This window comes from Oryzias latipes, chromosome 20 (genome assembly GCF_053564925.1).
Source record: "Oryzias latipes strain Hd-rR chromosome 20, Olatipes_Hd-rR_3.1".
Classification (NCBI taxonomy): Eukaryota; Metazoa; Chordata; class Actinopteri; order Beloniformes; family Adrianichthyidae; genus Oryzias; species Oryzias latipes.
Window position 1 is genome coordinate 7,118,797 of NC_136256.1, and position 23,301 is coordinate 7,142,097.

At 40.0% G+C, this 23,301-nt stretch overlaps 1 protein-coding gene across 20 annotated transcripts in view; it reads left to right on the forward strand.

Moving 5' to 3' along the window:
* LOC101173180 (uncharacterized) overlaps positions 1 to 23,301 on the forward strand; it is a 200,672-nt gene that overhangs the window by 122,200 nt on the left and 55,171 nt on the right. For 15 of the 20 annotated variants that reach the window (XM_023950293.2, XM_023950294.2, XM_078938285.1 and 12 more), the window contains one exon: positions 481 to 1,923. The exons of the other annotated variants lie outside the window; for them this stretch is intronic. In XM_023950293.2, the coding sequence (XP_023806061.1) occupies positions 481 to 1,923 (1,443 nt within the window). The remainder of the gene's footprint in view (positions 1 to 480; positions 1,924 to 23,301) is intronic. 20 annotated transcript variants of the gene reach the window in all.

Here is a 23,301-nt window from a genome sequence, read left to right on the forward strand (position 1 = left end):
TATATACTACATAAGATATGCATAAACTGAGTAATTCTCAACCGACCACATTTTTGAACAGCTCAAAACCGTTACGTAAGTAATGGTTGCCTTAAACCCTCGACGGACATCTGCGCACATCGATGTTTGAAAAACATAAGAAATACTTATGAATTACATAATTCACGCATGTATCACAAAATACCAAAATTTCCTACGGGGAACATGCTCAAAATGTATGTAGTGGCTTTCTGACATGGGCTTTAATATTCCAAATGATAGTGAATGTTCTTAAAATACAAATACAAGTGTTTTTATGGTGTCGTTGTCATTAACTATTAATATCGAAGATGGCTGTAACGACAGTGTTGTATGTTCTTTGTTAAGGTTATGTATTCCTTAACATTGGTTTTCGAATGTGTAATGAATACATTTATTGATTTAATCCTAATTGCAGATCAACTTTCACCAACCATAAACTTTCTCCTTACCCACAACAAGGTCTCTTAGATGACTCCTGGACAGACCAGACTGGTATCCTATCAACAGCCCCACCTTTCACTCCAAGTGTCTCAGTTGTGTACGATAAACAAACTGACAATCATGCAGCAAGTTCAGAGGAGCCACCTGATTCCTGGCCTAGTCATGAAAGTGCTGTCTATGGAGGGGGTGAGGAAAAGGATGGTGCTGCATCAGATCGAAAACAGAAGAAGAAGAAGAAAAGGCGACAAAAAGATGAGGGGTCTTATGAACATCTGGAAGGAAGCGGCCAACAAGATACACAAATGATGGGAGAAAACAGTCCTTTATCAAAGGAGTACTACCATAGGATAGGCCCAAGGAGAGAGAGAAGTGATGATGGATGGGAGGAGCAGCTCGGAAAGGGTGGGGCTCGAGGAAAAAAGGGCAAAAGTCGCAAGAAGCTTCCGGAAGAGTGGGCAGTCACAGCTGAACCATTTGTTCCTTCTTCCATGCCAACTTCCCAACTTTGTGGGGAAACGGTGATGGATGTAGAGAGTGCTAGTCAATCAAACCTCAAAGAAACATTAGTGGACACAGGCACCACCCAGAGTTTATGGAACAAGAACGACTTAGAGGAAGGGATGGGGCCTGTCTCTCAGTTCCAAGAAGCTGTGTCTCCAGTTGCTGCTACCATCAATCCATTGGTCTTTAATAGTGAGTTGAAAGCAACAGCATCTCCATTCACAATGCCATCCTCTGCCACCAAAGCAACCCTCCCTGGTTTTCCTCCCATTGATGATACATTTGAACTCTTGATGGACACTGAAAACGCCAGCTTGGGTCACAGCAGTCAGGCTTTTTCTCCTCCTTTCTCTCCTGAGGATAAAGCAGGTGACATAATGGACAGCGGGGTCTTTGACAATTCAACTTCTTTTCAAAATTTTTCTGTTCAAGGCATGCCTGACATAGACACCTCAGCTTTCAGCTCTGATTCCCAGGCTAGCCTAGGTCCTTCTCCTCAAGGTGAGTTGTTGGCTTCAGCCCCACCTCTGTCACCGTCAGATACCTCGTGGCTGCTGAACAGCTCCCATCGCAACAGTGAGTCATTTGACTTGAGTCAAATAGAGGCCTTAACACATCCTTCACCCTTGGGTCTATCCTTTAACACTCCAAGTCCAGCACCCCTGCGATCCCCTAAAACAACAGCACAAGAAACACAGTCAAAAGAGCAAAAAGGTGTCGAATCAAGCCAAAAGAAGTCGCGCTCGTCAGTATCGTCTACTAAAAGCCCTACCACCCCTGACGCAAAGAGCTGCTCCCCACAGGCCTCCCACAATCTAACTCCATCCTCACCTCCATCTGGCTTCCCACTCGGACTTCACGGGTCTGGTCTCAACCCTGCAGCTAAGCCTTTCTTTCCCAGCTTTGTTGATCCAGTGGATACACCAGCTGTGACCCCTCCAGTTGTCCCCACCATGGAAGGTTGGTTGTAATCAACCGTGACTTCAGTAGAAGTACATAGAATGACCCAATGATAGAGAAGACTTGTTGCCATGCATGACCCTTTCTCCCAGCTTGGGTAGTTCAAGGATAACAATAACATTGTGTCTATAGAATAGGAACTACACCCATGCATACTCTGCCTGGAATGGAAACAACTAAACACTTGGCTGGTTCTTGTTCACTTTGGACTGTTTGTGTATGAATATTGCATGGACTAAAATGTTGACCAACTGGGGCTTTAGATTGGCTTGATTCTAATCTGTGAGTGCATTAATTCCTCATGATGCATTGCCAGGATGCTCTTGTAATTAACACTGCTGCTGTTTTTTGGTGTGCTGCCATTAACCAATCAGTGTCTACCCCGATACCTATAAAAACTTTCTCCAAATGACAATCACTCTTTTATTCAAGTGTGTGGTGACCACTACAATCCTAATCCCATTCTTGTGCATCCAGTTTGTGCTGTCAGTGTGTTTTCTCTCTTCAGTGTGTAATTAACTCCTGTTTTTCACCATCGTAAACGTGTTACAACTTCGAAAATGTACATTTCATGAGAAGGTTGTTTTTGGTGTTTTTTATAATCAACTTTTAACATGGAAATTTGTCTCTTTTTTTTGTTACCTTTCAAGAATAATGATTTTTTTGTTTAATGTTTTTTCTCTCTTTATTTTTATGTGGTGACTTGCTGTGGCCACACCTCCACCACAGGTGAGTCCAATTTTAAGACTTTTTGTGCTTTTCTGTTGTATTTTCTGCTTTTATGTTGGACTCTGTTTTTTAGTTGGGTACAGGCTAACTGATGGCAAAGAAATTGGCAAATCTGCACGGGGTAGGCAGTGGCCCTCAAAAAATATCAAAATCTTAGGTTACTTGGTGAGCAAGTAGAGACAAATGTTTTTGCACATGTTTTTCTATAAACATGTGCAAAACTAAACGTGAGTGTGACGTGAGGTGAGATGCAGGCATGTCCTATGGTTTTTTTTTTAACCCTCTTGATCAAAGAGCCCATTAGTGCTGTGCAAGTAGGCCCAAAGAAACCAAAAACCTGCAGTACTTACAGGGTTTACCCGTGCAAGTACTGCAGGTTTTTAGAAAACAAAGCTGAAATTTTGATTTGCAAGCTCAGTTCAATAATTTAGCCAATAACTTAACAGTAGCCGGGAAGAGGCTCCGGCAACCTCAAAAGGGATATTGCGGGTTTAGAAAATGGGTGGAGTTCAATACTGTTTTCCAAATGTGCACTGCAAAAACGGAATCTTAAGAAAGTAAAAATACCCTTGTTCCAAGTAATATTTTATTTTCTGTCTTGCAAGAAAAATAATCTTATCAAGAAAGTTTTTTCAATAGCAAAATAATCTTAGTTTAAATAAATATTTTAGAAATTTTTGGTAAAACCATTTCTTTTACTTCATTTATAGATTTTTCTATTGTTTATTTAAAGAAAAGTGATTATAATTTCAGGAATTCATGACCTCTTTCTATAAGGGGTGGGGCTGTTCTTGCAGTGTATATTTGGGTCTGGCATTTGAAATTAGACATACCCTAACCCCATTGAGTGATTTGCTGGTAGCTTGTCTTGATTTAGATGCAACTTAGTTGGGTTTTTCTGACATTCATTCAGCCATTTATTCATTAGCCTCCAAGTTACACTTCTCTTATGACATTTCTTTATACTGTTATGAAATAATATCGATATCATTTGGCCCAGGAATGCAACGTTTGCAGAGTTTTTGTTGGTAAAAAAGCTCTATACAAGTATGCGCCATTGACCTTTTACGATAAAAGAGTATCTGTCCAGTTTTGATGGCTTCATTATTTTCTGTTTGTACACAACCGCCACAACCTTTCTGTGTTGATCAAAGCTTTTAGTTTTACATTTATTTTTCTATGTCTTCTGAAGAAGAGTAGGTAAAAGTAGATACATCACAAAATGAAAGGCCTAATGAGAAGGTTTTCATTTGTCAATGCAAAGATAATGTATTTCCCATTGTGTAACACATTCTGAATTGAGACACTTCCAAAAAGATGATCTGACACTAAGGGGACTTCTGTGTGTTAGATATCATGACGATTTTCTTCAGATTACATTGTGGTCTTTACTCATGCTCTTTTCTGTATTTGGGCAGCTGTTTGTACGCATATGTTTCCTTTCTCGGAGTATCTTTGGTTTATGTAGATACAGCACTAGAGTATTCATTTTCTTGTCATTTCCTTCAACGCTTTCTGTCTCTCCCTCCCACTGATGAGGAGTGCACCAGTCTTTGGTTCACCACTAAAAAAGCAGCCTGCTCAACCTACCTATTAGCTGGCCTTAATTGATGCCCAGCATTATTCCACAGAATATATTCAGTTGCCTCTGCTGTTATTCTTTTTTTTTTACTTTTAGCTTTAAGAAGAAGGAAGTAGTAAAACAAATACAAATAAAATCACTTCATTTTGAAACACCATCAATACCTTGTTGATAATATACATTTGACATTGATCTTTTGAAAATTGTGGTTTATTTAGCTTCAAAAAGGACCAAAAATGCAATTTTTTAGCGCACAAGTACACAAACACAGTCATTTATGGTTCCTTGAAAGGAGAAGAAACAAGGACAAAAAGGATTTGAAAGGAAAAAGAGACACAGTAGAAAAATATAAAGTAGGATGTGGATTGACTCGAAGAAGTTGGCAAAAAAAAAGAACCTTATGGGACCAGAGCAGTAATTGATAGAAGCAGTAGATTGATAGAAGTAAAAGTGACTGCAACCAAAGCCCAATAGACAACAACAAAAATACTTCAAGGCTTTAGATTGCAAAAGCATGCTTCATAGGATGATTGATGATTTTAGGTTGACCCTAGGTGTGAATGAAAATTTAGGATGTGGTTGCGTGGCCCTGCAATGGACTGTTCTTTTCATTTGCCCAAGACTAGCTGGGATAGGCTCCAGCAACCCTAAAGAGATTATGCGGGTTTAAAAAAATGGATGGATGGATGGATTGATTGATGGAGATTGTTGTAGTACTAGAAACACTGACCAGTTCAACTCAACATGGCTTTTTACAGGATATATACAATGTCATATACTGATCAATTGTGTGTTTGAAGAGGTATGGCCAAATATGTTATCCAACTGACAACTGAAACAGACATTGACATGATTGGAAAAGACCTGATTCACCTACATTATTCGTCTTTTTTTTTTTTAACTTTTTATTTTTGGTTTCTCATCACAACAAATAAACAACAATTCCCTGAGATACATTTGACCACAAATCCCCATCCAGTAAGGTGTACAGTATTTTTTTTTCCAAGTTAAAACAAAAATTCCATTGAGAAAATATGAGACAAGTACCGTAAATTACGGACTACAAAGCGCACCCGATTATTAGCCGCACCCACCCATTTTCACGTGTTTAACTAATTTTATACATACACAAGCCGCGTCGGGGTACAAGCCGCATGAATTAGGCAACATTGTCATCCTGACGGATCACTTCCTGACTCAGAGTGTAAGTGTGATTTATTAGCACACAGTGGGTGGAGTCATTTTCGCCTCAGGCTCATGTCTTTGAGTTTATCTGCATCTGCCAAACAGTATGCACCTCTATTCTGTTCACAAGTTCCTCAGTTATGGTTTTTATTTTTATTATTTTTTTTTAACTTATTGACAATCTAGGTATCACACATAAAATTACAAACAGTAACCATATAATCAACATTACATCCCTCAGTTATGATGAGGAAATTTACATCCCCGATCCCCCATTTCCCATGAGTCTTAGGGGCTAAAGGCGGGGCCAACGCCCGGCTCGCCATTCTGTTGTACGTGTTTAAGAATGAGCAGCAGTGCATGGAGGGGTGAACGGGTAAAGCTCTCCTTCCGCTTGTGTCGCGGCAGCGTTATGGGAGTAACAGGGCTGTTTAAAAAACACGCTAGTAAAATAAAGCAGTGACGACTGAAAAGCGCGCGCCTCAGCGCGATACGCGCGCCTCCTCGCGGCGCGTTGGTCAGAAGTTTCCTTCCACAACAAACACTTGCTCCGCGGACGCCTCGAGTAAGCCCTGGCTGCAGCCTGCAGAATGGCTCGACGCCTCCGCGCTCCCGCGCGCTCCTTGTCTCCCCTTCCTATCTACTCCGACAGCTCTGGCCAGCGCGGCTACAGGGAGGAGCGCTTCGTCCCCATTGCGCCGGTGGACGGAGCAAATCGTGTCTGTGCAGAGCAATCGGACTTAATACTGTACGTTTTGTGTATGAGGGGCGGATGCGTTGTTACGTGTGGGAGCCTTCAGACTGCCATCGGCCCCGCAGCTCACACGACACGCAGTCTCCAGCTCACACGGAGGCTGTGAGCGTTTCAATGCAAATCTCTGCTCAGTCCTTAGAAACCGTTAACACGACCACGTCAATTTGTGTTTCCAGTCGTGTCCCGACAAAATAAAGGCTGATATTATTGCCACATATTTACGTGCAGCCAGCCGAGTCACTATGACTCAGAGGTAAATGCACTCCTGAGCATGCGCTGTTCTCTCCGTCACGCAGCTGACCGGCTTTTCCAAACCCGTTGGTGATTTTTTCACGCTGCTTTTAACGATTGCTTTTAACTTGAAAGCTTCATCATATTGTAGCGGCGATCACGTGCACGTTGGGTCTAATGGCACCAAAGGATTCTGGGATGCGGCTGGACATGCGTGTTTCGTTTTGTTGAACCATGACTGAAGTGTCTAAGACCTGAAGTCAGGTCCATGCTGTTTGGCTGCTTAGAGGTGTGTTGAAAAACAAATGACTTGTGTTTGATGTTAGAGAATTCAAACCATTCACTGTGTCCAAAAATACGTACACGGCGGCCGCCAATAAAATCCAATAATTAGCCGCGTCACTGAATAAGCCGCAGGACTGTAAGCGCAGGAAAAAAGTAGCGGCTTGTAGTCCGGAAATTACGGTAGTTCAGTTAAACAGATACTTATACAACCATGAATAAAGGTACATATTACAGTTACAACCCCAAATAAAGTGTGCCATCTACGTTTGAAGACATCAGTGTTTAGTCGTAGGGACGCTGTCATTTTTTTCACCAAATAAATATATCTGAGTCTTTGTTTCCATTCTGTTAAAGATGGTGATTCGACCTTTTTCCAATTTCCTGTTATGTTTTTTTTAGCTACCAATAATAAAATGTGCACTTTATATATCTGATCAGAACCAAGATCCCCTGGGAATATACCCAGCAAACACGACATGGCACTCAAAGGAATGTTTTGTTCTAATAACCCCTAATAAACTTTGAGATCGACAGCAGGGTAAGAAAGAATCGCATCTTGATTTTCCAGTCAAATTCTTTCCATAGATGACTTTTAGTTCCTTTATGACTGTCCTCACAAAATTTGTCCCATTGTTCGTCTTCTATTATACAGTTGGATTCTAATTCCCATTTTTCTTTGATATTATACCCATTCTGTCTAGCAGCAGTTGAGAGTCTCTTATACAAGTTAGAATCGTGTTTATGAGTTGGGACATTTTTTTCTGCAATTGTAGTAAAATATTGTTCTATGCAGTTTGGGTTTTTTATTATTCTGTCTCTTTCTTTGTGGTTCATGATGTAATGCCTGATTTGTAAATATTTATAAAAATCATTCGGCAAGAGACCAAACTGTCCTTGAAGCTGTGAAAAAGACTTAAATTCTGCTCCATCGAACAGCTGGTTAAGAGTAATAAGGCCTTTAGTGGCCCATGTCCTAAAACCGTGGTCCCGTGTTGAAGGCAGAAAGTCTATATTACCGACAATAGGCATTGCTCTGGAAATTGACCCTGTGTCAAGTAACATTTTTTTAACGACTTTAGAGTGTGTTTGATCCACTCATTTCCAATTATTACTTTGTTGAAAGATTTTAGGTCAATAAATGGAAGAGTAGACAACCGCACCCCTTTAGTTTCCCCTTGTTCCTCTTTAATCCATTTTACTTCCTCGTCCTCTCTGATCCAGTCCACGACAGCCGTGAACTGAGCCGCCCAGTATTATAATTTTAGATCTGGTAGAGCCAGACTACCTTTATTTTTTGGTAAAAATAACGTTTCAGTTTAATTCTGGGTCTTTTTCGCTGCCATATAAATTGAGAGATTATTTTGTTCAACCTGCTGAACATTGATACAGGAATGTTTACCGGAAGAGATTGAAACAAAAACAGAAGTCGCGGAAGCACATTCATCCTCACTGTTTCTACTCTGCCCAATAAAGACAAAGGTAAAATTTCCCAACGGGTCAAGTCGTTCTTTATCTGGTTTAGTAGTTTTGTATAGTTGGTTTCATAAAGTTGTATTGGTTGGGGTGTCAGAATCACTCCCAAATATTTGAAACCTTGTTTAGACCAATGGAAAGTTACTGCTTAATCAAGTTGGGAGGGCCACCGTCCAGATTTCATCATTGCTTCTGATTTATTTTTGTTAATCTTATATCTAGAAATATTACCATAATTATATTAGTCATTTTTTATTTAAAACATTAATTGTCTTTTTATCGCTTTTAATGTTTTACATGAATGAAAGTGTGGTTGAGTAGGAGAACAAAGCATTTTTCAGAGTGGTGCTGGTTCTTTGTAGTTTTTGTAAGTGATTAAACCTTTTTTGGAACTTTTTATTAATGCTCTCAACTAAAGATGAGGGAAGATGTGGGGGCAGAATAGAAAAGCACAAAAGGCTTAAGAATAATCCAAAACGACATGAGTTTTAAGATTCAAAAAAGCTGAAATGATTCATTAAGAAATAATATTGGAATAAATATGAACATAATAAGTAAAATTAAGTGGTGCACAATAAAATGTTGTATTTAAAGAACTGGTTTATCTTATGGGATTGGACTGACAATGGAAAACTTTAGATGGGAAAACATCATATCAGTTTAACTTTAGTTGTAACTAGAAGGAGGAGTGGCTGCAACAGATCCCAGGAAAGACCTTAGACCTCTCAGTCCAGAAAAGCGTAGTGCTAGGAACAGCCAAGATACTGCGCAGGACCCTCAAGCTCCCAGGCCTCTGGTAGAGGACCCGAGCTTGGGCGAGAAACCACCCCCACTGAAGGGTGAGAGAGGCTTTTCTTTTTGCTTTGTTTTTATATATATACAGTACAGTCCAAAAGTTTGGACACACCTTCTCATTCAAAGAGTTTTCTTTATTTTCATGACTATGAAAATTGTAGATTCACCCTGAAGACATCAAAACTATGAATTAACATATGTGGAATTATATACATTACAAAAAGTGTGAAACAACTGAAAATATGTCATATTGTAGGTTCTTCAAAGTAGCCACCTTTTGCTTTGATTTACTGCTTTGCACACTCTTGACATTCTCTTGATGAACTTCAAGAGGTAGTCACCTGAAATGGTCTTCCAACAGTCTTGAAGAAGTTTCCAGAGATGCTGAGCACTTGTTGGCCCTTTTGCCTTCACTCTGCGGTCCAGCTCATGCAGTCCAACTCGCCCCAAACCATCTCGATTGGGCTCAGTTCCAGTGACTGGGGAGGCCAGGTCATCTGGCGCAGCACCCCATCACTCTCCTTCTTGGTCACATAGCCCTTACACAGCCTGGAGGTGTGTTTGGGGTCATTGTACTATTGAAAATTAAATGATGGTCCAACTAGACGCAAACTGGGTGAAATAGCATGCCGCTGCAAGATTCTGTGGTAGCCATGTTGGTTCAGTATGCCTTCAATTTTGAATAAATCCCCAACAGTGTCACCAGCAAAGCACCCCCACACCATCACACCTCCTCCTCCATGTTTCACGGTGGAAACCAGGCATGTAGAGTGCATCTGTTCACCTTTTCTGTGTCGCACAAAGACATGGTGGTTGGAACCAAAAATCTTAAATTTGGATTCATCAGACCAAAGCACAGATTTCCACTAATGTCCATTCCTTGTGTTCTTTTGCCCAAACAAGTCTCTTCTGCTTGTTGCCTTTCTTTAGCAGTGGTTTCCTAGCAGATATTCTACCATGAAGGCCTGATTCACACAGTTTCCTTTTAACAGTTGTTGTAGAGATGTGTCTGCTGCTAGAACTCTGCTATTGACCTGGTCACTAATCTGAGCTGCTGTTAACCTGCGATTTCTAAGGCTGGTGACTCGGATGAACTTATCCTCTGTAGCAGAGTTGACTCTTGGTCTTCCTTTTCTGGGGCTTTCTGCATGTGAGCCAGTTTCTTTGTAGCGCTTGATGAATTTTGTGACTGCACTTGGGGACACTTTCAAAGTTTTCCCAATTTTTCGGACTGACTGACCTTTATTTCTTAAAGTAATGATGTTTTTCTGTACTTAGCTGCTTTTTTCTTGCCATAATACAAATTCTAACAGTTTATTCAGTAGGACTATCAGCTGTGTATCCACCTGACATCTGCACAACACAACTGATGGTCCCAACTTCATTTATGAGGCAATAAGTCACACTTATTAAACCTGACAGGGCACACCTGTGAAGTGAAAAACATTTCAGGTGACTAACTCTTGAAGCTCATCAAGAGTGTGCAAAGCAAGAATCAAAGCAAAAGGTGGCTACTATGAAGAACCTACAATATGACATATTTTCAGTTGTTTCACATTTTTTCATTATGTTTATTATTCCATGTGTTAATTCACAGTTTTGATGCCTTCAGTATGACTCTAAAATTTTCATAGTCATGAAAATAAAGAAAAAGCTGTGTCCAAACTTGTGGTCTGTACTGTATATATATATATATGTGTTTGTGAAAAATGCGAGCACCGGGTATTGAACCAGCGAAGTTGTGCACTAGAGGGCTGCATTGGGATTGGGTCCCGCCGGGACGGAAAAAAAAAAACCCACGGGATCAGTGCTGCCATGAATATCTCATGAATATATAATAACGGACTACGTTAGGCTGTGCGGCTGTTGGATTCTTATGTACTGAAGCTCCGTGAAGGCACCAGGTAGAGACGCCCAATAGCCTCTGTCATCTAACGTGTTGTTGGGGGTGTGCAACGCCCCGCCCCGCCTCTTACTAAGAGCGCGCTTCAGGCCGTCTGTCTGCGCGCGCACACACGCACACTTTTAACCGAATAGAATTTGGGAAAATATATTTAATATTTAAGTTGCGCATTACATAAAAGAGGAATGCATGAAAAGATGAGGCTGGAGGAGGGACATGAATCTCTTTAATAATATTAATACAAATACCTGGTTTTTTCCTGCGGGACGGGAGACGATACAAAATCAATGCATCTCTATTACTGTGCGGGACTAAATTCTATGAGTTTTGCGGGTGCGGGCGGGAGTGGACATACATATTGCGGGTGCGGGCGGGAGTGTAACGCATACGTTGCGGGAGCGGGCGGGATTGGTCAAAAATTCAGCGGGCGCGGGCGGGAGCGGGATGAAGAAAATAGTCCCGCGCAGGGCTCTATTGTGCACCTCAGCTCATGTGTCATATCATGACGCCCCTAACCAGGTACAGTGGACGGGACACATAACCGCTATTATTAAACATTTAGTGTTGCAGCGACTCTATGCTCTGCGACTCTCTGGTATCCGGGATGATTTAAAAGAAAAGTAAAACAAACATCTTGACACAAAATACATCTTTGAAAAGCCAACAAAAAAGCCTACATTTTTATATAAATTTTTATTGAGATTGATCTGACATTCTAGATGTGAGGGAGCTTTGTAAGTTGAAGTCTTTTTTTCCTCTGTCGACTGGCACAGTGTATGATTTCACGCCAGAGCGGAGGAGATTATTGAAAAGTAATCCAAGTTTGAAGTCAATTTGTAAAAAGACAGTAAATTGCCTTGTGAGCACATGTAAAAAGTACATGTAAACGCCTTGTGAGCACATTAATGTTTCAATGGTGTCTCTAGCTGAAAGAATGCCAAAGTAAGAAGCTCCGCAACACGGTTGCTCCTGTCTTTTTCGGCTTTTCCCATCAGGAGTCGCCACAGCGAAACAACCTCTCCTTCGAGGATGAGTCGCATGGTAAACTTGGCAATGTTTTGTGCCGGATGCCCTTCTTGACGCAACCTTCTCAATTTATCCGGACTTGGGATCGGCACAGAAGCAGTGAAGGGAACAGGGAGCAGCCCGGTTTCGAACCCTGGTTACACGGACGGAAGGCGCCGCAAACCAGCACGAGCCAAACCGGCTCCCCTCCGAAACAGGGTGAACAACTTTGGTAAAAATGTCGACAGCGTCTTTCATTGAAACCCATTATAAAGCTGAAATTACCACAAACACATTAACTCACAACACAATACCTCACAACACATTAACTCACAATGGAAGTCAAGCTGCAATGGAAGTGATTAGAGATTAGTATAGAGAAACAGAGTAACATCATAATCAGCTGCGTATATCCATCCCCTGCATCGGAAATTGAAAAATTCACAAGTGCTATTGAAAACATGTTTGCCAATATTTCCAAGGTCATATTTCTTTGCGGCGATTTTAACATAGATCTGTTGAATCCAAACAATCACACCAAGACAGAAGATTTCACGCATACAATGCACAGTCTAAGCCTATATCCATTAATCAAAAAACGCAGCAGAATAACAACAAACAGCGCAAGCTTGATAATATTTTCACAAACTGCCTAGAAAACAGAATAAAAAGCAGACTACTAATGACAGACATCAGCGACCACCTCCCAGTATTTGCTAACTATGAATGCCTTTGTAGGGAAATAAAAGAGAAAAAGCAAATCATTTACCGAAGAAAACTAACAGAGGAATCAATACATTTAAATCAGAACTACAAGCACAAACCTGGAAAACTCTGTATGAAAGTAATGATGTCAACACAGCCTATGAAATATTTATACAGGAGTTTAAATCCATATATGACAAAAACTGCCCACTTACAAAAACCTGTAACAGAAATGAACGTAATAAAAACCCATGGATGACCACTGGACTGAGAAACGCATGCAAAAAAAAGAACAGTTTATACAAACAATTCTTAAAAAACAGAACTGTTGAAGCGGAACAGCGATACAAAAAATATAAAAACAAACTAACCAGTATCATGAGAACGTGCAAAAAAGACTATTACACAGAAATATTAGAAAAAAAATAAGTCAAACACTAAAGAAATTTGGAAAGTACTGAACAGTGTCATTAGAAAACACAAAGGGAAACAAAATTACCCAGACTCTGTAGTTGGTAAAAATGAGATGTGCAATGATTTTCAGGACACGACAAAGGAGTTTAATGAATATTTTGTAAAAATAGGGCCAAAGCTAGCCGACGAAATAAAATGTTCAAAAATATCAGAAAAAGAAACAGTCGAACACTGCATAAAAATAAATCCTAACTCGATGTATTTGAGACCCGTGGAAGCAAAAGAAGTTCTTAAAAGTGTCAACAAATTCAAAAATAAAACATCTACAGACTGTAACGGAATTAATATGATGGTGATAAAAAAGGTAATCGATTCCATTGTTGACCCGCTAACCTATATTTGCAACTTATCCTTTCAAACAGGAACATTTCCACAAAAAATGAAAATAGCCAAAGTAATCCCACTACACAAGTCAGGGGACAAACACCAACTAACAAACTACAGACCAGTGTCTTTACTCTGCCAATTCTCAAAAATACTAGAAAAAGTATTCCTCATAAGGCTTGAAAGTTTTATAGAAAAACACAAACTAATATCCGACGACCGATATGGTTTTAGAAAAAACAGATCAACATCCATGGCCATTACGCAACTAACCGAAGAAATTATAAATGGCATGAAAATAAAGAGTTTGCAGTAGGAGTGTTTGTCGATCTGAAAAAGGCTTTTGACACTATTGACCATAACATTTTAGTAAACAAACTGGAAAAGTATGGAATACGAGGACCAGCATTAGAATGGTTAAACAGTTACATTAATAACAGGCAGCAGTTTGTCCAACTGGATGACTGTAAATCATCCCTGCTAAATTTAAGCTGTGGAGTTCCAAAAGGGTCAATATTAGGTCCCATACTGTTCATCCTCTGCATCAATGACATACGCTTGGTATCAGACACACTTAAAGATTTTCTATATGCAGACAACACAAGTATAGTCTGTGCAGGGGAGAGCCTCAGGGAAATTGTAAAAACAGTAAAATACAGAACTAGGGAAACTAAAACAATGGTTTGACAAAAATAAACTATCCCTCAGTGTTAACTAAACTAAATTCATGATTTTCGGAAATCGCCACATTCCCTCAGATTTAGAAATAAAAGTTGCCATTGATAATCACATTCTGGAAAGAGTGTCTGAAATCAAGTTCCTTGGAGTAATTCTGGATGAAAAAATAAACTGGAAACCACAAATAAAGCAGGTCAGAGCTAAACTTGCCAAAAGCATAGCAGTGTTGGGAAAACGCGCCATACTCTCACTCACAAGGCACGTTTACTAATATATTCATCCATAATACTACCATATTTACAGTACAGTGCAGAAGTTTGGGGAAATACTTGTAAAACAAACCTACAGTGTTTATATATCTTACAAAAAAAAGCTGTTCGAATTGTCCATGGAGTGGACTATGGGTCACATACAAACCCTCTGTTTTTAAAGTCGGGTTCATTAAAACTATGGGATCTAGTGAAACTGAAAACAGCTCTCGTCATGTACAAACCCGATACAACTTACTTCCAATAAACTTACAGCAAATGTTCAAAGACAGAGACGGGAGTTACAATCTAAGAAAACATCTTAATTTCAAAAAGCAGTGCATACGAACAACAAAAAAGAAAATGTGTCTATCTAATTGTGGTGTAGATCTATGGAATGGATTGGATGAAGGTTTAAAACAAAGCAAAAGTTTACAAATATTCAAAAAATCCTACAAGAAGTCAATATTAGAACTGTATAAGGCCAGAAACGATTAAACAAAAAATGTCACTTTAGCACGTGTGGGAGGAGCTACCAGTTAATGTTATCGTCTGATCGCTACATGGAGCGGTGTCTGTGTAAATCAATCCATGGTAGTCACGGAGAATGTTTTGTTATTTTGAAGAGTTCTGCTTGGTAATCATGTTTCCATGTTTGAATTAATAAAATCATCCCAGAGAGAGTCTCTGCTTCAACTCCCGCAGTGAAAGCTGCGTCTAAATCTGACGGCCGTGTTTCCATCTCTGACAGAGTTTGAAGCCAAAGTCCCTCCCCCGCCTCTCTACCTGCTTTGCCTCTCTACCTGTTCACCTGTTCATATCCTCTGCAGCTGAGAGTTGTTTTCCGCCGCGCTCCTCAATGTATTCTACACAGAGAGCGCAAAATACGGTCATCATAGCAACAGGTTGACATGATAGTCTGGGCGCTCCAGCGCAAGCGCAGCACAAGGATGAAAGAGCCACACGCAGGTTATAGCGGGGATAGAGCGGGTTAAGAAAATGAATGGAAGAAGGCCGGTCCGCTGATGAAATATTTAATACTATACTCCTTTTATTAGATCAGGAGAAAGAAGAATACAGCTTTTGTTGATTTGTTTCCCCTACTGGACTGATTTAGCACCCGACCAGATGATTTAAAAAAAAAAAAGATAGTTCAGACTAATAATAAAAGGAGCCTTTAAGTTTCATTTTCATTCAGCTATATAGCATTCAACCCTGCTTTTTTTCTTCAAGCTTTTTTTTTCTACTTGTCCTGTCTAACAGCTGAGAAAGCAGATCAGAGCTAAAGGCAGCTTGTGTTGGACATAATTTACTGTCACAAATGGCTTTATGGATCTTCAGACAAATGACGTTTCTATTTGTATAAACCTATTTGAGACTAAACTTTATTCATAATAATTATGTTTATATGCATTCCTTGTTGGACCTGACAGAAAAAAGTAAGAGAGTAAGTGGGATATGAGAGATCGGGGTTAGGATGGAGGAGATAACGATTTGTTTGCTTGTTCAAAAATTTCCAAAGTCTAAGTTTGTCTATTAATTATACTATATAATTCAAGTCTAAATTTATTAAGATCTGTCAGAATAAAAGGCTTTCTTTAACATACCGTGAGTCCTTGACAATCAACGGGAATCAGCAGATTCTAATGCAGAGAAAAGCGGCTTCTTCACATTGGCTTTGAACCGTTATTGAAACACTTTACACTACTTTTTCCACTTCAGAATCTGCTAGAATTATGTTTAATCCATAAATGGTTGAAGAGTTAGTCAAAAGAATTTGAACATCGGGGCTAAAGCTCTGGTGTTTAAGGGTTAAATTGTAAAAAAGGTGGGACATGTATTAATAAAAATATTAAACACAAGAAAATATAAATTTTACAAACATGCAGTTTTTTGCCTGAACGATAAAAGTTTATTTAATTTGATAAATCAGTGTGGCATTTTTAAATTCTATGATCGTATTATTTTCATAAAGCCAGGCCAATTCTAAGCTAGGGTCACGCAGGTCACTTGAGGCTCTAACAACTATCATAAGGTAAAGGCCTGTCACACCATGAACCGGACACTCCTTTGGGATAAATAAAGCATATATGATTAAAGTCAAAACACTGGCTTCACCTGAAATAAATAGCTCTAATGCTGCAGCGCTGTGGCTTAGTCTCCTTTCACAGACTCAAACACACCCACACAGACGTGCACAGAACTGACTCACCAAAGCTATTTGAGGACAATTGCAGATTCTCAACAACTGGTTGGCAGGCGTGAATATACTGTATCAGCAGTCTATTTTTACCACATAGTGTGTATTTCCTCTCTTGTCCAAGTTCTGGCTGTTAGATGGTAGCCCGAAGGGGACTTTTTTACAGTATGGCACCATCTCTGAGCTAGAGTTGAGCTAATAGCTTTTGACATTATTTGGGAGAAATGTCAAAATTTTTGCCTCATTGGCGCCGTTTTTAGGGCCAACAGCGAACTCTGGAAGAAGAACATGAGTCACAGTGGCATTTTTTTAGGAACCCAATATTCCAGGATTGCAAAGATTCCCCAAGAACAGACAGCCCATGCAGAGCTGACCACAGGCAACTGCGTGGGCAGCACCTTAAATTTAAAAACTGTTTTTGACATTTAAGAGGAAGCTTGTCCTTTGAAGTTTTTCTTTCTTTCTTTTATTTCGAAACCTTTCTTTACTGTATACAAATCATCTAAAAATTTTTATTTTTACTTTACTTTTTACATCTGATAGTCCATAGACAACTGCTTTTGTCAATGCTCGCACTTCACAAAGTTCATCTTTTTATTTATGTATTTAACATTTAATGTTCTTAAAACCTAATTTGGAGATTCAAATGAGTTTAGGTCAGACTTTTCATCTGTATGCACTCCAAAAGCATCTATAGACCGTAGATATAACTGCTCATGATCAATATCTCTGATGTCACCAACCAGGGTTCTGAATGGTAAAAATGACGACTAAAGCTGGAAAGGTACACTTTCCCAAGATTACTCTGAATTTGGGAGAAAAAAATGTTTGTTTGTTTTTTACTGTTCTTAAGCCCATCCACCTCCTAATTTCAAAGCACACCTCTAAAAATGCACAGATTTCAGTTTTAACTAAATTCAATCACCTGATATATATGAAACAACTCTTTTCTTGTAGCACTTTGTAAGGATAAATTGAAATTAAAATAAAGCGATAAGCATTAAAAAACTTTTTTAAAAACCCCAACATTGGAGTCAATTTGAAATGGCTTCCTCTTAAAACCACCCTCTAGTGGTCTTTTAACAGCCACACACATATGAACACTATTCTCAGCCTCACTTACAGTATACCAGTTCATGTATATAGGACATTTAAAGCAACAATAAATACGTGCTTAATTAATGTGTACATTCAATCACAGTTTCATCTAAAAACATTGGTGTCATCAATATTGAATTTTGCCAAAATATATTGGTTGTCGTTTACCTTTCTGCGTAGTATTAGGAGTCGCCACAGACCCAGACTTGGTCCCCTTGTGACTACATAGGTACGTAATAGCACAAAGGGTCTTGCCCAAGGATACAAACTAAACTAGAAGACGCTGCATTTCCAGAAGAAAATGCAGGGTTAAATCTATATTGCTGAATCAAAATGAAACTTAGAGGGTAATGACGGGCAAAGAAAAAAAAATGGAATAAAGAAATGATCAAAGTTGATCATGAATAAAGTGAAAAGAGCACAATAAAAAAAAGATATTTTTCTAAAAAAAATGCTAGTGCCAGGTATCGAACCAGTGAGCTTCTGCACAAAGGATTCCCCATGTATTTCAATGAAGACAAAAATCCTGGAATATCTTGAAAAGTTCAAGGATTTGAAGGACCAAAAGCCATAGCTGGAAAAAGCTGAAAGAGCTGAACATTTTAGAAGCTAAATTGATAAATTAGCTGAAAAACTGTAGAAGTAAAGTGCCAAAATATAGTGAAAGATACTATAATAAAGAGAGGAATAAAGAGAAACAGGAAACAATGGTTTTAATTCTTTATAGTAGTGATGGGTGTGGCAACACAGACGCTTCTGCTCACATGACGAGCTTATAAAGTGAAACCTGTGTCTGTGCGTGTGTCGCTCCAGAAAAAGTCGATCGATACAGCTACTTTGTCGGTTTGTAACAGAGGAGCCTAACAATGAAGCACATCCCCCAGCAGTGTGGCCAGATTCTGCGTTTTTTGCATCAATTTGGTGGATTTCAGTTAGTTTGCTTGAGTTCAAGCTATCTTTTATTTTGAAAAGTATTTTATTTTGAAAAATTACCGGATCTTCTCGGTTACTGTGTATTATGCTACTTTTAGATGACAGATTGAAGTCTTACAACCGTTGCTGGGAGTCAGTAAAGTTAACATATGTATCGTAATTTCTGGACTATAGAGCACACCTGATTATAAGCAGCACCCATTACATTTTTAAAGGATAAACCATTTTGTACATACATAAGCCGCATGTGCCCACATTGAAACATGTGTTGAAGAATGAGGATGTGTATGTGCTGAAACCGCGTGCGTGTGTGTAAGGAAGAGCAGGGAGCGCGTGCAGCGGAAGGAGGGGAGAGCTTGTGCAGCGCTAGAGGGTGCGAGGGCGCGCAGCAAAAGTGTGGGGGTGCGCGTTCATGTTCGATATACCGAGTGAAGGAGAACTGTAATAAAAGAAGGTTTCCCGCAGAAGAGCTGTGAATGATCCTTATTAATCCGCTCTGGAGGCTCTGAGGGTCCAATTTGGGAAGTGAACCCTGAAGGAAGAGGATCTCCCCTGTATTTTCCAACAACTCTCATAAAGAAAAAAAAGTATTGCAGGAAAGGTCAACACATGATATATTTACAAATAAAGACGGTACACAGAAAGAGCTATCAAAGTTTTAATAATATTCCCTGAGCAAACTAGGGATGTGACGATAACCGCATCACCGCAATGATGACTCGTCACCTTTTTTTTTTTTTTTTCTTTTAAAGTTTTGCATATGGTGCGGGATTTGAACTATAATAAACACATTAATCTTTGCTAATAATTTACTTTTGCTGCGAGTCCTGTGTTCAAACTTGAAGGGCTTCTGGGGGAATTTCCATTGTATTCATTTCCATTACAAGCTTCGTGCGTTCTTGAGTGCGCGACGTGGCCGCCTGCCGGAGGATTTTGCGTTTGGGGGGTGGGGTGTTGCAAGAGTCCCAACACCGCAACTCTTGCTGCTTCATCACCGCGGTGAACAAAAATCCCACACCGTCACAGCTCTAATCCAGAGCGGTTTAATAAAGAATTAATCACCGTTCTTCTGGGGGAAACCTTTTTTCACTTTTCTCCTTCACTCCGTAACACCAAACATGAACGCGCGCGGGCACACCCAACACATGTGCGCGCTCTCACTCATACTTGTGCTGCGCACTCTCACTCATACTTGTGCTGCACGCTCCTTCCTCTTACACACGCAGCGCACTGACACACATACACATACTCATTCTACAACAGCTATATAGTTAGTTCATTAGTTAGATAGTAGTTCGTTGTTACTGTTATTTATTAATAAAGAATAGTGCATTGTAATTATTACTTGTATCTGTAACAATACCCGGTACCGGGGGATTTTGTGTTGGGGGGGGGGGGGGGGGTTAAGCTGCAACACCACAACTCCTGCTGCTTTCTCATTGTGGTACTTCTTGAGGAAGAAAAAAATATACCTTAATACAGACTGCTGCTGCGTTGCAGACTCTTTTTAGGACACTGCAGTAAGATGCTGTACGGTCTGTACTGCTTTCTGCTTTGCCCATTCTGCTGAAATAAATGACAGATGATGTGTAAACTAGTTAAAATTTGGACAAGTAATCCAAGCTCATTCAAGGGATCGAAGGCATACGTTTTCCAGTGAATGAGGCCATGGAGGTTCACACAGAAGTACATAAACAGCACTAAAGGTTAGTCAGGGAAAGACTTGCAGTAAGGCAAACACAACAGATGGTCAGGCTGAATATGCAAATAAACAAAGGGGAATAAGTGTCTGCTTATTTCCATACCCAAAGTGTTCACAATGCACAAATGTAGAGTTGAGGAATGCTGGCTCAGGTTTGAGCACTAACCAAGGACAGAATCTGGGTCACCTTTCTGTGCCAAAATCTCGTTCCTGAACAACGATGATGATAAAAAGATCACATTTGAAGGATACACCTCTTTCAGCATCTATAATTCAAAGTTATCCTTTTTATTGGAATGTCCAGATTTTTAGGCCTGATCAAATTTGAGTTATTTCATTTAGATTATCTGCTGATACTAAGACCTGATCTGATACTTTGTAACACATTTAAAAAATGAACAAATTTAATCAACAGATCAGGGTCTTTTTTCCCTATTTTTCTTTTATTAACCCTCTTTTATCATTTAATACTTAAACAGAGCACTTCTATAAAGTGTCTTTAACAATGAAATAAAAATACTGGAGCTATTAACTAGTAAAAATAAGTGATAATTAGTCATGTAGGAAAGTTTGGTGACTGAAGCTTTAGTATCTTGAGAACTATTGAACATTTTTGATCAAGTGTGATTCATTTCTCCATGAAAATTCTGACAAATAAATCATGATTTTTTCTTTAAAATTGTTGTTGTAGCCTAAATATGATGAGTGTTCATGACATTGACCACGTGATCAGGCCCTGGAAATCTTTAATTATTTTCTTACCCTTTCAGGGCTCCGGACTAACTTTTTTCACTAGGAGCACAGTGGCCCCCAACTGAAAATTTTAGGGGCACAACCAGAAAATTTAGGGGCGCATACCGTAAATCAACATTCTAACCAAATCTACTAATTTCCACTATATTATGAATAAATACTTTAATAATAGATGCAGAAATTACAATGCACTGTTTCAAATTCAGTGTCACATTTTAATCTGCACTTTTGAAGATGCAACAACAAGGTAAACTGACAGAAGAAGGTAAACTGTAAAAGAATGGGCGATGTTCACTAGATATCAGAACAATCGATACAGATACCAGAGATCAGAGAGAGGCTCAAAAACTGATGGAAATTTATCTTGGTGACACCAAATAAGTGGAGCCAAGATGCACAATAAGCATGTTTGATATCACCCAGGTGGACGCAACGCTGTTCAGATCACCTGGTGTGTGACATATATTTTTGTTTTTGCTCCAACATCACCTGTCAATCATCACAAAAATATCAGGAGAAAGGGGCGGGAGCAGCAAGGCCCCAACCTACCGAACGCAGCTGGAAATTTGGTACTGAACTGACTGAAAGCTGCCCTATGACTACAAAACAATGCATTATGGGACATGTGTCCTGATGGTTTTTGTAGTTAAGTGAGAAATTGAAATAATTTAAAATACCAATTGATTAAAAAAAAAAGGCTACATCCATTACAAAACATTCAAATAAATAGAAAATATATAATAAAACAGATCATACTAGGGGAGAGGAATATTAAAACTAAATTGAACTGAGTTGAACTTCAACTTCCTGTTCTCCTTCTGTCTCGCTTCAGATTCGCCATCTTCCCCCCCCCCCCCCCCCCCCCCCGGCCTGGTCTCCCCAATGATCCAGGCGAGCCGCTGGTTCATCTCAAACACTTCTATCCTTGCATTTTCACCACGTGTTTTAAGTGCGTCTCGGACTAAACCGTGTTGTTGTTCGCACGTGTTTAAAGTTAAAGCCCTGTTAGCTGTCACGCATGTAGGTGTGGGACATTTATTCTCTTCAGCTGACCCGACTCCCCCGGGAGCGGTGTGCTGCCGTAACAGCCGTGCATAAACCGTTTGGTTGGGGGGATGCAACGCCGCGCGCTTAACCGTAACCCCCGTAACCTCCGGGTCTGTGCAGCCCAGAGAGAAGTTCAGCACGGACTGCATGATTTAGAAAATTACGAGCGAATAGATACATTCTAAAGGAAAGTAAGGAACTCCTTCATGTGGTCTGGGGAGGGGGCTGTCTGCTTTCAAGCCTGGTCATTGTCTCGCCCCCAATAGTCATTTACTCCACTGTGATTGGTTGGTTTGTCAGCTCCGCACACGACAATGAAAAGGTGTCATTCATACAAAATGGCAGGACGCATTAAAATTAAACTTTCATTTCAAGGTGGGGGCCACAAATAGCCCGCGGGCCGCGAGTTTGAGACCCCTGCTGTAGACTCTGGCACTGGTACACCAGCCGCAGGTCGGAAGAATGAATCAATGGTTCGCTTGCTCATAGCTCAGATGCACGCACAGGTTGTGATATTTGTCTCCGTTTCCTTCCCACAGATGCTTACGCGCGCTCGATTATCTCTAGGCCCCTCCCCCTACACGCATTTTAATCACTTACGCGAGTGTGTGCTCTCGTCTCATGAGTATGTGTGCGAGTTTGTGTGTGTGTTTGCGTGCGTGTGCGCTCGCGTCTCATTGATTATTTCATTGATCATTGACTTGCCCCTTCCACGTTTAATGTATAAAAAATACGGAGGGTGGGGGAGGCAAATTTACAAGTAGCACATGTGCGACTGGATGTAAAATTCAGTCGCACACTCTCAAATTTTGGTCGCAAAATGCGACCAAATGGTTGCAGTCTGGAGCCCTGCCTTTACCTTTACCTTTTGGACCCAGCTAAGACGGAACATTTTTTATTGTATAACATGTCATCTACATTTATGCAGCTTCAAAAAAGGTCCAACTTTTTTTTCTTTTTTTTTTTTTTTCTAACTTGTCCTGTCCAACAGCTAGGCAAACAGATGAGAGCTGAGGGCCTCTTGTGTTGGACATATTTTATTTTAACAAGAGGGGTTATTCATCTTCAGACAAACCAAAGGTATGTCTGAATAAACCCCTTTTGTAATTGAGGCCAAACTTTATTAATTTCAATCATGTTTGAAAATCTTTGGTGTTGGACCGGACGGAAAAGGAAAGAGGGGAAGAAGAGAGAGGGACGTTAGAGAGAGGGGGGGGTAGGAGGGTGATAATCGGAGGGGAAAGGGGGTAAGACCATGAAGCAGCATAGAGCAG